Here is a 15,932-nt window from a genome sequence, read left to right as displayed (position 1 = left end):
AACACCCTGTATACTTTGATATGCCCATGAGCTGCATGGTTGATTCCGTCGGTGCGAAGAATGTGAAGATACGCACAACGGGCAACGAGAAGCAGAGGGTTACAGTAATGTTGGTCTGCACAGTGGACGGGAAGCTGCTTCCACCGTACAGTAAACCCTCGTTATATCGAAGTCGACGGGATCGCAAAAAAATTCGATATAAGCAGTATTTCGATAAAAGCGGAGACACTTCAAAAACAGTAAATCCAGACCCAGGAAAACGTTAAAATGCGATGTCGTCGCGACAATGTTTTATTGACGTGTAAAAAACGCAGTCACCTGGGTTTGGCGCGTAGCCGCACTGCCAGCGAGGAGATGCTCTTCGAGTTTCCGCAGGCACGTTATCAGTTCATTATCACCGCCGCTGCATTCAACCCTGTTGCGAATCAGACGCAAAATATTCCGTGTTTCCGCCGCCGTAGGTATTTCACGGGGTTCTTCTGACTCGTCTTCCGAAGTTCCACCGTCGACGTCCCGACGACTGACGATAATATCCACAATTTCGGCGTTCGTCACAGGACTGACAACAGGAACGTTTGCGTCCGCCCACGCGAAGGTATCAAAATCATCTTCCACTTCTTGTCCTACAAGATCATGCACTCTTCTGTACAGGCTCTCAGATTCCTCATCGTCTTGAAATTCAACTTCTTCAACTGACTGAGCTGCAACACGTGCACGACAAAAACCTTTTTAAACACTTCCGCGGAGCTATCGTGCGTAAAAGACCAACATGTAGCAAATGAACCACGCAAAACAACCATCCACGGGAGAACGGTGAATCATCTCACGTGTTAGGGCCACATGACCGGTCCCTCTCTCTCCCCTTTCTCCCACCCATGTCCTTCTTTCCCACTCTTCGCTGTACGGAAGGAAAAGAGGTTGCATGAGTGATTGTGTTTGGAGAAAATAAAGAAAAGAAGGGTAATGCGGCTTTCGGGAATGTTTTGGGTGGCGACCAGCAGCCTACCGTCGGGCGTGCGCTTCGTAATATGCGGAGTTAGCTCTCCTCACACTTCGAATAATCTGTTTGTAAATACATGTAAATGCACGGGGATTTTACCGTACCTCGAATAAAGCGATAATTCGAATAAAGCGACTTCGATATAACGAGGGTTTGCTGTATGTCATTTTTAACTGAAAAATGCTACAGAAGAACGAACGTTTTCCAGCGGGGTGATCGTTTGCTGTAACGACAAAGGTTGGATGACTGCAGACATGTTCAATGAGTGGATTCGATCGGTGTGGTTTCGGCGACCTGGTGTGCTACTGAGACCCCGCAGTATTCTTGTTGTGGACTCGTTTAAAGGCCACACACTTTAGAGCCCTGTAACGCTGAAGCCACGCAAATAATGCATCGTGTTTTTTGCATATTCTGCGACCACAAGCTTTTATACAATCGCGGGAGAAATATCAAGGCGATAAATGATGTGGCTTTTTAGAAACTGGCTCTAATGTGTAATCTACTTTCCGATTTCTCCCACTTTGCCACAGCTGCAGTGTGTGACACGCTGCACCTACAAATATCAAACTTATATCACCGGAAAGCACATTTCACAACGCACAAAATATGTTGCACATTAGAAACTTTTCAATAGACGCTATGCAGAAGGGCTCGGAATACAACAGTAAAATGAATGACGGGCCGAGTTTGCCATTTTTTTACATAAAAATGGGATTTCGTACAGCATTTTTGTACACCTCTGCACACTGTCCTCAGTGTGTTCAGTGAAATGAAAAGTGCAATAAAAGCAATTTCCACGTGACTTCACGCTCTTTTTTTTTCTTTTTCTGTGCAACGAATAGACATAGAGATTTGAAAAAAAAATGGCTTCATCACCTAGAGATATATGCCAGCAACACATAATTCTTCAAGCAAAATCTGGGACCACGTTCAGACCAGCCTGCCTTATCTTACGTGGAATCACCCTCTAACAAATGTAGTATAAGCCAACTTTTTAATCTGAGGTGTTGCAAGTCTGAGATTGACGTATTGCGCTGGCAATTACATGTGAGATTTGGTGAGACCAGGAGAGATTATCAGTCAGGTGCGCACTGCAGTACTTGTACGAAGCGACACTTTCAAGAACAGAAGAGCCAAAGTGGTACTGAAATTAAATTGGGGTGATACGTGTAAACGACACAGTTTTGTGCTTTGGTGTGTTGATAGGCAAAAGCCAAAGGGTACGCCAAGTGTTTATCATGTCTAAGTCGCTTTGGAGGGCATGATGTTCCATGGGATTAGAAACTTCGCGATAAATAATGCAGTCGTCAGCGAATAGGCGAACGGAAGAAGGAAGTCCCAAGGTTAGGTCGTTAATATAGACAAGGAACAACAGGGGACCGATGAAATGAGATTATGTTCCTGTACTGCTGGGCAAACTCCAAATCCTCTTCCTGCAGCGATGGGTAATTTGACAGGTTGTCTACCAACCTGGAAAACCGGGAATTGTTAGGGAATTTGCCAAAAAAGCAGCTGAAGTCAGGGAAAATCGCAGAAAACAGCTGTGGCGATGCGCAGTGAATCGTGAGTGCCGATCAGTGCTTGAGCGATGATTATAGAGATTCGCCTATACGACAAGTTCACAGGCAGAAAAGTAGGGCAGCCTCATTAATAGAGGAGACCGGGGAGGGTTGTCACAGTTTTTACTTCTGACTTTGCTGTGACGAAAGTATGGTCGTTAGGCTGATGAAACGAATGCTGGATTTTAGTGCAATCTTTTGGCTACACAATGCACTAAAGCTGGCACAAGCTGGCTGGAAGACATTTATACGAGTTGTTGATGCTAGGTCTTATCACAAAACGAGACTACGTATCAAGTTCTAACATGCAAGGCATTAATGATTAGTGGCCCTTGTATGAATGCACAAAAGCTTTGCTATCTTACACATTTAGCATAATGTGCTCAATGTTTTCCAGGTCACTTACCTTTGAAGTACCCAAAGAAGTGCTTCCGGACTCTGGCGTCCACCTACGTGGCATTTAGTCCAGATGGCAGCGAGCTACTTGCAAATCTCGGTGGAGAACAGATCTACCTGTTCAACATCAACCAACCTCGGCAGCCAAAAAGCTTTGACATGTCCAACTTTCCTCTTTTCCACTCCAATGGATTAAGCAAAAGTAGGCATGGCTTGCTATCTTGAGCTGCACCATTTATTACAATGTGACGTTGCATGGCAGTTGCAGCCGTCTCTATTACCACCTTCAATACTTTGAGCTTCCCGGAGGAATAAGGAAAGAAATGTCAGTAAATGAAAAGACCGACCTCAGTGGCTCAATTAGTAGCATATTCGCCTACTGATCCCAAGGTTGCGGGCTGGAACACGGCCGAGGACGCCAGCAACTTGGTGGCAGGAAGGGGTGTGCGAATCCGAATATTTTAAGTCGAATCGAATCGAATGGGGGGAAAATATTCCGAATACCGAATCGAATATCGAATATTCGTGCAAAATTTACAATATGTGACTTTCGCACTAAAAGTTTCCATTTTGTAGCCCATGGCTTTAGTGTAATTTTTCTGGCATTAACTGTCACAAGAGAGACATGCAATTCTTCTGTTTAAAACCCCTACTCTTTAATTTTACATGAGAGTGCTTCCTACTTTTCAGGTGAGCCTACACTTACTGGAGTACTGGAGTGGTTACCTTCATTTCAAAATTTTATGTCAGGCAGTAGCATGTTATACGGATGAGGCTGTAATTGTTTCAGACAACCACAGGCCATTTGTGAAACGAACCAATTGGCATCCTGCCTCAGCTTAGCCATGAACACCCTTTAGTTTCTTTGCACTCGTCCTAGGAAGTTGCACTACTGAAATTTTAGATGTAAAGGACATCTTTAAGACACCTTTCTTGTTCGTGGGCTGTAGTCATTATTGAAGAGTCCTAACTTTTTAAAGGCAACCTCACAGACATCAAATCAAAGTCCCTCGTCAGCACCGCTAAAGTGCATGTGGGAGGGGCGCCGCCTCTTCCACAGACAATGTCTACAAAACTAACTTTGGATAACGTTATCTTAAACTAAACACCGTCCGGCCTGTGTTGGTCATGCAGCAGGGGCAATTTCGTAAAGGAGGCTTCACCTCATGCACGGAAGCATCAGGTGAAGCCCACTTTCGGGTTGTGTCGTTCATATTCGTGGAATAGTCGAATATTCGAAAAATCGAATATTGGATATTCGATTCGCGAATCGAATAGTTCGAGCGTTTAATATTCGATTCGAATTCGAGAATTCGAATATTCGCACACCCCTAGGCAGGATATAAGTTGCTTTGACACGCAGTTTTCTGCAACGGATGTTAAATATAGTGTGCCATGTGTTGAGATTTCATCATACGTTGCAGAACTCAGACACCACTGTGGTGTCGTTCATGATCGCAGTTGTTTTGCAGTGTAAAACCACACATTACTATTATTAAGTAAATGAAAGGAGGGCACAATCTTTTTACCCATCCCTCACCCCAGCCTTCATGCATCGGTTCCCTGGGAACTACTACAGAAGCTGTGTAGAAGATTCTTAGGGCCTGACTTTTTAAGGTTACACCCGATTACGCAGAATATTTATCCCCCCCATTCAAATCAGCAAGAACGGGGTTCAACCCGACACTTCTCAGAAAACCGCTGAACCAGGGGGATCCGAAGTCATCACAACAAACACAGAACTTTGGAAACTATGTTGTAACTCGTAAATGCATAAAAGATGTGAGGGAGAACCATAGCCATGCTCATCACCATAAGCCCTTTAGCGCGAGTTTTCATATCACCCGCATTCTTTCGCTTGGCTGCCATAAAACCACACGCTAAGCTTCCTGTCTCTCCCGTCTTATTCACCTCTTAACATTTGGTGGAGGTGCGGGGCAATGACTGTAGGAAGTCAGCCGAGGGTGAAGGCGACGCCTTCCGCCGTTGACATGAGAGGCACGATGAAACGTATTTGTCGACCGTTGTGTACATCCTAGGCCAGAAATACTGTTTCCAAATACGTTCGTATGTTTTGAAGAACCCCAAGTGGCCCGCCGTAGGGTCATCATGCAGGCTCTTTAGGATTAGGTGACGGAGGTTTCGTGGTACGGCGAGCAGCAAACGCTGACCTTCGGGATCGTAGTTGCGCTTGTAGAGTGTTCCGTCCATTAGTATGGACAGAACCCCATGCACCATTTGATCGTGTCGGCCCCTTGCCTGTTTCGCCAGCTGGAAACAAGTGGGTTGTCGTCGCCATCGACCACCTTACACGTTATGTTGAGACCGCCCCGCTCCGTAGTGGTTCTTCAGAAGAACTCGCAAACTTTTTCATCCACAGCCTCCTCCTCCGCCATGGTGCACCTCGTGTGCTGCTCAGCGACCGAGGCCGCTCGTTCCTTGCCTGTCTGCTTCAGGATATTCTGTGTGCGTGCTCCGTTGTGCATCACTTCACTTCTGCATACCATCCGCAAACTAATGGCCTTACAGAGAGGTTCAACCATACTCTTGGTGGTATGCTGTCCCTCTACGTGTCTTCCGACCAAACGAACTGGGACACCCTCTTGCCCTGTGTCACATATGCCTATAACACCGCCATTCAATCCACGACAAATTTCAGTCCATTCCGGCTCGTATACAGCAGAGAACCAGTCTCTAACGTTGACACCATCTTTCCATATCATCCTTCCACCGACCACAACCTCACATTGGCCGAAGCAACATCAGGAACTGAGGAGTGTCGCCAGCTCGCATGGTGCCGCACATTCGGTCAGCAGGCCGCTGCCAAGCTGGGTTATGACGAGCGTCACGGACATGTATCCTACGACGTCGGCGACCTCGTCTGGCTCTGGGTACCCGTTCGCAAACCAGGCCTCTGCGAAAAGCTCATTTGCCGCTACCTTGGTCCCTACCGTATACTCTCCAAAAACTCTGACGTTAATTACTCCGTGGAACCTGTTGATTTACCATCCGACCGCCGTTGCCGTTCCCGAGAAAATGCTCACGTATCCCGCCTGAAGCCCTACAAACACCCTTCATCCTCTGAGGACATTCCAGCCAGGATGGCTTCGTCTTCGGCCGGGGGGAAGATGTGAGGGAGAACCATAGCCATGCTCATCGCCATCAGCCCTTTAGCGCGAGTTTTCATATCACCCGCATTCTTTCGCTTGGCTGCCATAAAACCACACGCTAAGCTTCCTGTCTCTCCCGTCTTATTCGCCTCTTAACATTATTGATGCTTTGAGTAAATGAGTTGCATTGATGTAGTTGAGGAGACGAGTTGCGTCGAGTAAATGCGTTGAGTAGCTTCTGCCTATAGCCATGCATCCAAGTAGTACCACACTTTTGCGAACCTTTGCAGAGAAGTAGAAAAACACAAAACATGTTCTGGTATACAGTCGAACCTGTTTATAATGATGTGGATGGGAACGCAAAATCTGATCATTATATCAGAGTTATCGTTAAACACGAGCTTTCACGAAATCGCCGGTCGGGATTCCATCAACGAAGCAGAACGGCATAAGTAGAACGCCGCTGAACATGCACGCTTGTTGCGAGCACAAAAGCCTTTTATCTAGCTCTGTATTGACGCAAACTTGTATCGAAAGCTCTTCCAAGGACAACATACCTGCCAATACCATGTGAGGCTCCGCACCTTTTGAGATCGACGACTTCGTCCATTGCTCGTCATCCAGTGCCCTAGTCATCATCATTATCACTATCGGAACTACGTGGTCCATCAGAATGCACCTCCCCCAGGGATAATTCGTCGATGCTTGTTTGGGTGGCGACACGTAGCTGTCTGCCAACACACGTTTTGGAAGCCACGGTAAACGAAGTTTTGCACAAGTACAAAATCTGTCGAGCACGTGCAGCTTCAGGTCGAGCCACACATATTTCCTCGTCAAAACACATCTCGGAACCGCAGACACCATCGCAGCACGCAGCAAACCAGAAAAAAAGAAACTTGAAGACGAGAGAACGATGTGGAGAGGGAACAACCTCCTCTACTTCTCGCGATCCCCTTCCGCCCTTTTGAAGGCGTGCACCTTGCAACGCGCACGTCTAATCCCCGGCAGTCATGCATGGATAAACGCATTGCGTTCTCACTTACTAAGCTCACAAAGGCTAAGGCTCTTGAAAGTGCCACCGTAATTTGTTTTCAATGAAAAAGTGCACTTTGCTTTTCGATCTTCACGCATTTTACCGGCCGCCGGAATAATTCTGATTGCTATATGCGAGCAAACTGTTTTGCAGCGATCGTTATATCGATGTCTTGTTTACATGTACTTCAATGGGTGAGCTGACGGGAACCAGAAATTTGATCATAATATCGGAGTTACCGTTATATCGAAGATAATAATAAATGAGCTCGACTGTACATAACAAAAGTGCAAATATGAGCGTTGGGGTAGCGCATAGCCCCTGGCGATGAAACTCCCCATTGATCATCTCAAAATAAAGTTGTTTTTTGTAAGCATTGTGACTATCAAAGGCTTATTGAGTATTCATAGGAATATTTGATAAATAATCTTCCACGATTCATCAGGCATGTACGTTGTTTATGAAGCCTTACCCATCTTTGCACACAGTTGTAATTTTTGCCCACCCTTCAAAGGGTCAATACATGTGTATGCTTCTTTGTCTTTGCTTGCACATTGTTTTGCATTAGTCTTGATTGTCTTATGTGAACTGTGTGTCAGTGCTCTCAATGAACTCACTGTGTGTCAGTGCAATGAAAATTACTTGTGGATGTTGGCTTTGCCAGTTATTTTCACCCTAGAAATGGTTGCTGAAATTTCTGCATATTGTCAAATAATAAGCTTTAACTTAATTGTGCCAGATGTGTGCGATGCATATCAATTGTATGTTCCTTTGATAACACAGCAGCCTTGTCAGGCTTGTGAAATATTTTTCTCAAATTGGCGAAATACCCAGAGCATTGTAACAGTCCCAATCTATGCCTTCTTACGGTTGCTTCTGCCATTCAGTGTCATCCTTTCTTTTGTTATTGTGTTACTTTAAAATATCCTAGTAGTACAGGGATTGTGCAAGAATGTATTTGCATTTTATCCTTGAGTGGGCAAGGAATGTACTGTATCTCTAGAATGCACATTGTGAAGATGTTACGCGTTTTGAGACACAGGGCTATTCTCATTAGTGTAGAGTTGAACATTGTTAATATGACCACGACGTTTCCCACAGATATTGGTCATATAGCGAATTTTTATATTAATGAGCAGCACATGATAAGAACGAAAGCAGAATGCACTCTGCACAGCACAAGGCAGTGTCATTATAAACTACAAAATAGGAGACATTGTTGAGGAATATCTTACAGCCTATTTGTGGAAGACATCTGATAAAAGTGTCTACTTAGTTACATTGTCAAGCTGCAGCTTTTCCAATGATACTACTGCATGGCTAATGGCAGATACATTCTGCACGTGTTTCTATTGCTCCTGTACGACTGCAGTAGGTGATTTGCTGGTGTCACAAAGAGCATCATGGCTCATATTGAAACGGCGTGTGGCTTCAGTGTGCGCCATTTCAAACCACAGGGCACTTGTAGGTGGTGGTCATGGTGGTCATAATGCAGAGGGTAAAATTCACATGTTCATACCCTGTTTGTACCAAAAATCTTGGTCACTGTCAGATAAGCGAATCATGACGTTAATGAGTAGGATTTACATGAAGATAAAATGGTTGCCGAACAAAATGGTTACAACTCGAGTGTGTCAGATGAACAAGTGTCATATTAACGAGGCTTGACTGCACACATATTTGAACTTACTCTTACGTATCTGCATTGTGGACCTCTTGCTGAATGTAGTACATTTTGTCTAGGTTTATCGGAAGAAAACAGTCCTGCAAATGGGTTCAACCAGCACCGAAATGGGCTATCTAATGGCATCCTATCTAACGGAATAAAGCCAACAGGTGTCCTGCCAACGTCAGCAGAGATTCCCAAGAGCTCAGTGAAACGGTGGAAGTAAGTAGTACAAGTTATTAAAATCTACTCCTAAAATTTGTAAGAATTACACACTGAGGTGATTAACTTGCCATTTATCTGGCATTATTAGTTCGTTTCGTTCACTACTGTAAAGCCCTTATCGTTCACACATCCCAAGTTTTCGTGAAGTTGGCAAATTGAAAAATTCGCAAATTATAAGAGCATGCATAAATTTAGAGCAAGAAGTGACCCTTCGAAAGCAGTGATACTGTCGCAAACTATACAGGAGGGAGCAACCTCCTCTACTTCTCGCGAGCACCTTCGAAGTCGCGCACTCTGCAATGCGTGCATCTAATCCCCATCAGTTACAGTATTTACTGGAATCTAAAGTGCGTACCAAAGCGCGAAATAACTTGATTCTAACGCGCCCCCGAATCTAACGTGCATCATCCTTGAGGTACAAAATTATGCTGTAAACACAAGTGATAATGTAGATAACAACAAGAAAAGTACCTATTTATTACATGTAGTCATCGTCACAGTCACCACTCACTTTGCACCACGGCATGTCATCATTATTTATTTACTTTATTTATTATATACTGCTAATCACCTTTTGGCAACCGTAGCAGGAACAGGCTGCAATGTTTTGGATGTATAAATGAAGAGCAAACAACAACAACAAAAAAGATTCAAACACAGTAATACATAGAATAGAGCGTAATGAAAACCTAGAACAAGCACCAGAACATATAAAGAGGAAGGGCTTTACAGCTACTGTGGGACGATGGCTGATGAGAACGCATGTAATGATGAAGCATTTGTTATCTCGTACGCTAGTGCATTCCAGTCTGTTATTGTGCGCGGAAAAAAAGAAAACCTGAATGCATTTATTCGAGAAAAAGGGGCAACAAACGTGCTGTTATGCCGGGATCGCACTGGCTTATTTTCGTTACGCAAGATATATTTGTTGATATCAATACAAAGTTTTCCATTGACCATGAGATAAAGAAGTTTAAGCCTGTCGCGTGAGCGCCGAGCAATTAGTGGTTCGATATCAGCTAAGGCGTAATGGGATATGACAGATGTGTTACGTTGATACTTATTAAATATAAATCAAAGTGCCAGATGTTGTACACGCTCGAGCAGAGTTGCGTTAGACTGTGTCCCAGGATCCCAGACTGAGGACGCATGTTCTAAAATGGGTCGGACAAGGCTTTTGTAAGAAGTCAGTTTGGTTAGAAATGAGGCATGCTTCAGGCTACGCCTGATAGACCAGAGTGTCTTTGTGGCCTTTTGTGTTGCGCTAGCTGTGTGTATGTTCCAGTTCAGGTTAGAAGAGATGTGTACACCCAAATACTTAGACACAGAGACTCTACATAATACATCAGCAGTCAAAGTGTAGTCCCACAGTAAGGGCGATTTCTTCTGTGTAATAGTTAGTACAGCACACTTGCTTGAATTCAAAGTCATTTGTCATTTGTTACACCATTGTGAGATAGATGAAAGACAGGAGTTTAACAAAAGTTGGTCAACCGCACTATTAATTTCCTTGTAACAACAATGTCGTTATTAAGCAATTTTCGAAGTTTAAGTAACAGCTTGGTATGCGAAACACAATCAAATGCTTTAGAAAAGTCTAGAAAAATGACATCAACCCGCCTTTTTCTGTTGAGCACTTCTGCTAGGTCGTGCACAAATTCAATGAGCTGAGTTGTGGTTGAGAGACCCCTACGAAATCCATGTTGGTTATTGAAGAAAAAGTTACGTTCCTCTAAGTATGAGGAGATATGACTGGCTATGACGTGCTCAAGAATTTTAGAGCATGAACATAGTATAGAGATTGGGCAGAAGTTAGCAATGTCGATGTTTGTACCGGATTTAGGTATAGGGACTACCCTTGCACATTTCCACTCAGTCGGATCCATGCCGAACTGCGGGGACTTGACAAATAAAAGGTGCAAGTACTTAGCACACCACTCAGCGTAACAAATCAAAAACTGATTTGGAATTTCATCGACACCTGGTGATTTTTTGGGGTCCAAGTTTAGTAAGGCCGAAAAGAGACCCTCGAAAGTAATCGTAATATCAGGGAGATCAAGATTAGTATAATCGGTACAAGGTGTTACACATTTGTCATTCACAAAAGATGAGGCAAAATATTCATTAAAAGAATGCGCTATAACATCTGAGTCATCTATGCACTGACCATTTACTCATATTTTGTGTAGGCGAGAGCTGGATGTAGAAAGGTAACGCAGAACTTCACCGGGGGAATTCTTCATGAAAGAGGCTAACTTACAGTTATAGAAGTTATATCTTGCCATCCATGCCATTAAGCGCGTTCGTAATGCAACATTTCTTGAAAGAGTTTTTATCGCCATGATTCCTATTTTCTTCGGCAAAGTCAATTACTTTCCACTTGAACGTGGCCTCATAGTGGTCGCACCATTGCTCCATCGTAACTGATTGTAAAAAAGAGGCAGGGGAGCAGGTCTTGATCGCTATCTTCGGGAGAACTTTGGGACGTGTGGTCTCGCTTTTTGCCACGTTACGAACGAAAAAAACTGGGAACGGAGATTGCTATCTTTGAGAGAACCACAGGACGCCTGCTTTCGCTTTTCACCACATGAATGCGACCAAAGTGCGGGCGCTGCGCCATCTCTAGCTGTGCACCCCTTATTTTCGCAAAAAAATAAAGAAAAACGTGCGTTAGATTCGAGTAACTATGGTATGTGCGGATAAGCACACTGCATTCCCAAGTTAATACTCACGGATGCAAAGGCTTTTTAAAATGCTTCCTTAATTTGTTTTCCATGGAAAAATGTAATCTCGCTTCTCAATTTTCATGGGCAGCAGGGAGAATTCTGATTGCTATATGCAAGCAAATGCTCTTAAGACCATTGTTATACAGTTGAACCTCTCAATAACGAACGTCGATTTAACGAAATCCTCTGTTTAACGAAAAATTTCCGTTGCACGAACGCATCCCTATAGACGCCAATGTATTTTTGCATTCGATTTAACGAAATACATTCGTTTGGTCACCTCTATTTAACGAAATCTCTGGGCTCTTCTGCGCGTGTCTTTCCCCTTCACCACGAAGAAAAGGAGGAGAAACCTTCCCTCTCTGTTGTCCTTACACGAGTTTTCATTGGTTACTTCGGTTGTCACGTGCTGTAGGCACGAGCGTGCCGACATGTGCGTCTCCGCCGCCGGTAATCGTTGCGCCGACGCTGTTTCGAAACCGGCGCGAGGGTCTCTTCGCACCTGTTTTCGGACAAGAAAACACGCATTGCTGACATCTCGCGAAGTCTAATTTGCTTGTGTTGATGAAGACGACAGTACGTTGCGGTTTTGTGCCTTTTCATTACTTGTTTTTGTTCGCGCCGCTGATGCTGACGGTGGTAAAATGGGCATGATGCCGCTGCCATTCAAGGTTCCATCGGCGCAGACGTCTACGTGACATGTACCAGTTTCTCGTTCTTTTCGGCAGTGTACGGTTGTTCTTTCCGGACGTCATGAGTGCAAGTGAACCAACCAAGAAACTTCGATACGCGATCGCGTAGGAGAAAGCAGTCGAGGTCATCCGGAGTTATGAAGGTTATGAATGCTCAAAACGATATTGTGCACAAATTACGCGTTACCTAGCGTTATGTAATGAATAAAGCTTGATATTTTGTGCCCTTCTTACCTTAGTACCTGTTTTATGACAAATGACGTTTTGCGGTACGCGCGGCGCTGGTAGTGCGGCGGCCATCTTTGTTTAACTTGGCGTGTTCCATTTAACGAATATCTCGATTTAACGAAACAAAGAGCCAGCATTTACAAATTCGTTATATAGAGGTTCAACTGTATTGGTGTCTCGTTTTCTTGTTCTTCACTGGGTGAGCTGATGGGAACCAGCAAGTTGATTGTAATATTGGAGTTGTGAATATCATTAACGGGCTGGATTGTTAGTCTGTGAATTAGTTTTGCTCATGCAAGGGCCTCTATCATACACTGAAAGCTCAGCATGTGACACTCTGTATCCACTATATCCACTTGTATCCATTTGAATCCACTGTATTCACCTGTATTCATTGTATCTACTTGGACACTGTATCGTGTACTATGTCCTCAGCTTGCTTGTGTCCAAAGCTGGGCTCATACTGGCAGCCTTGGGATGCTTTGACCTATTGAAAAGTATGTAAGATTGAATTTATGAAACCTTTCATGACAAACTGGAGTTTAGTAGGTAATTCAAGGTCACAAAAGGAGTTCTAAGATCATGAGAGAACTGATGTTAACAGCTGCCTAACGTTTTCAGTGACTTTCATCTTTCATCGAGTCCTAAGATGTTTCTGGTGCCTCTTTGTGCTCAAAAATAGGCATTTATTTTGTTTAGCATTATACGGGGTTTGCCAAGATATACTTCAGGGTTTGTAACGAAGATGAAACGAATAGAAACAGTGTCGGGAAGCTAAAGTACATGTTAGAGGACGTATTGTGCCCCAAAATTTTATGTCTATACCACCGCTTGATCCGTCTCTCTGTGGATAAATCGTGATAATTAAAAAAACGCAGCTGCCTAACATCTCCAATCGGCTATACCTGTGTTTCAGCTCCTTCCGTCAGATGGCCACATGGCCGAACGCTGCGTTGCAGACAACTTCGCACAATAGTCCTCTGCATTCTGTTCCACTTGTTAACATGGTTTTGATGTTGTCTGCAATGCCGCGTTCGACCGTTTCGCCATCTGACAGAAGGAGCTCAAACACAGGTATAGCCGATTGGAAATGTTAGGCAGCGGCACTTTTTCTATTTTCACTATTTATCCGCAGAGAAACGGACCAAGTGGCAGTATCAACATAAAATTTTGGGGTATAATATGTCCTCTAACATGTACTTTATCTTCCCGGCACTGTTTCTATTTGCTTTATCTCCGTTACAAACCTTTGTTTATCTTGGCTAACCCTGTACAACCTTTGACAATAAAGTTGAAGGAGGCGGAAAGGTGAAGGAGGCCAGAACAGAAAGGTGTGTGTATTCACGACAGTCGCCTTACTAGCCTTCAAAATACTCCACGTTCATCGCAATGCGCTGTTGAAAACTATTGTACATGTCCTGGAAACTGCGGGCGAAGTCGTCTTTTCTGATGGTGTCCAGCACTCTCGTCACACAGCGCTGAATGTTGCTGTCAGCTCTTCTTGGCATCGCTGTTGATGCTACGAAATGAAATGAGAATACGCGTGAAATGAAAGGAGCGCTGAACACCAACGTCCCAGAAACAATCACGTGTGATACAGCCATACAACATCGTCGAGGATCGCAGTTTTACTGCGCTATAATGCACGAGGCCGTTCCAAACTATGCATTACCGTCAGTAACGATGGTCTCACGTGTGACGTCACGCGTGAGAGCAGTGAAACCATGCAGTTTCTCGCCTTCACGACAAATGTGGAAGGCATTGTCAATGCAAGAAGAGACCACTTGCCACCTTCATTTTCCTTAATGCTCATCACTAAACCATCCCACATTCTGAACATGTCATTGCTCTTTACTTCCATTCTGTCTGTTTCTCCAGCACTTTACAATGCCAACACAGGTGTTCAATTCGATATTCGAAGGACTATTTTGTATATATTTGTATTCGATTCTTATTTGAAAATTTCAGTATTCGCACACCTCTACTATTAATGTTTTAATTGCTACTATTCGTCGGATATTGACATTATCGCACTGTGGCTGATCCAGATTTGCTGAGCTAATAGAAAGTTTCTCTCTTCCCACTTGTTTCGCCTGGATAAATGCACAAGATATGTGGCATACCATATTTACTTGCGTATAGACCATAGTTTTTTTTCCCCGAAAAATATGCGGGTCTTCTTTGCAGACACAAGGCTCTCTTCCTGTTTTGACCTGTAGCGCACCTATACTTGGTTGACTGCAAAACACTGTGAAGTGTCACGGCCTCCATGTTGCTCAGTATGGCTGATTGCCATGAGCTTTAACCTGCACGTGTAGGTCTCGCATCTCACCGGTCGGGCCATTGCTGGTCAAATTTGAGACTGACAACCCCAAGCGCGTTGGTTGACAAAATTCAATCACATGGCTAATGATCGCTCTCCCTCTCCTCCTCATATTCATAGTGTCCTCCTCATTGGTTGTCAACTGCAGCATTGCTTCTCCTCTATGCCTCTAGTTTCAAATGTATACTCAAACAGAAGTGAGCAATCCGCTTTGTTTTTGCAGCCTTGCTGATGTGAAAGGTGTACCACAAACAGCATGTCTTACAGCCAAGTTCAAGCTTTTGTTTCAGGGTTGTTTTTTGGACTACCCTTGACTTTGCTGACCAAGAGCGAGGGAGGCTCCGCCTCCAAAATGCACGCCAATAGGAGGACTCGGAAGGCGGAGCGCTGCGGCCTCTGCTCTTGCCGAACATATGGCGCACTGGTAGCGCTCGGCTCGGTATATGTGAGCCGCTGTCGTTTGCTTCTTCCGGTAGAGCTACGACCTTGAACCTGACCTGCAGCCTCTGCTCTCGCAACATTGGCCCTCGGTAAGGGCATGTGTTGTCGCAGTAACCTAAATTCCGATGATGCGGCGATACTGCGTAGTTTTGACGATTATGCTTTATGGATGTGTCACTACCAAATTTTTGGCCAGTTCGACATTTCGCTCCACTCTTATGCGTGAATAGAGCCTGAAGTTTTAGGGTTTTACCCGATTCTTCCCCGAATTTGCACCCCGAATTGAAGGTTGGCACTTTAGGGTGAAACCCGATTTTTACCCGGCAAATTGCCTTTACTGGGACGTCTGTAGGAATGCAATAACTCATAATACATCACCGTTTGTACCAAACCAGTACAGTTCTTTTGTAATAGATCCCGATTTCTCCCCAAATTTAGTGTACTGGAAGTTTTTTTCACCCGAATTCGCATGAATTTAGTGCACATGTTTATTTACCTGATTTTTACCCCCTGAATTTAGAAATAAATATTTC

General features: G+C 44.2%; 1 protein-coding gene across 3 annotated transcripts in view; it reads left to right on the top strand.

The window, feature by feature from the left end:
* LOC135388514 (WD and tetratricopeptide repeats protein 1-like) overlaps window positions 1–15,932 on the top strand; it is a 102,974-nt gene that overhangs the window by 42,920 nt on the left and 44,122 nt on the right. For all 3 annotated transcript variants that reach the window (XM_064618097.1, XM_064618099.1, XM_064618098.1), the window contains exons 9-10: window positions 2,957–3,157; window positions 8,842–8,986. In XM_064618097.1, the coding sequence (XP_064474167.1) occupies window positions 2,957–3,157; window positions 8,842–8,986 (346 nt within the window). The remainder of the gene's footprint in view (window positions 1–2,956; window positions 3,158–8,841; window positions 8,987–15,932) is intronic.

Source organism: Ornithodoros turicata, chromosome 3 (genome assembly GCF_037126465.1).
Source record: "Ornithodoros turicata isolate Travis chromosome 3, ASM3712646v1, whole genome shotgun sequence".
In the NCBI taxonomy this organism is placed as follows: domain Eukaryota; kingdom Metazoa; phylum Arthropoda; class Arachnida; order Ixodida; family Argasidae; genus Ornithodoros; species Ornithodoros turicata.
Note: the sequence above shows the minus strand (reverse complement) of the source record. Positions and strands in the feature narration are given on the sequence as shown.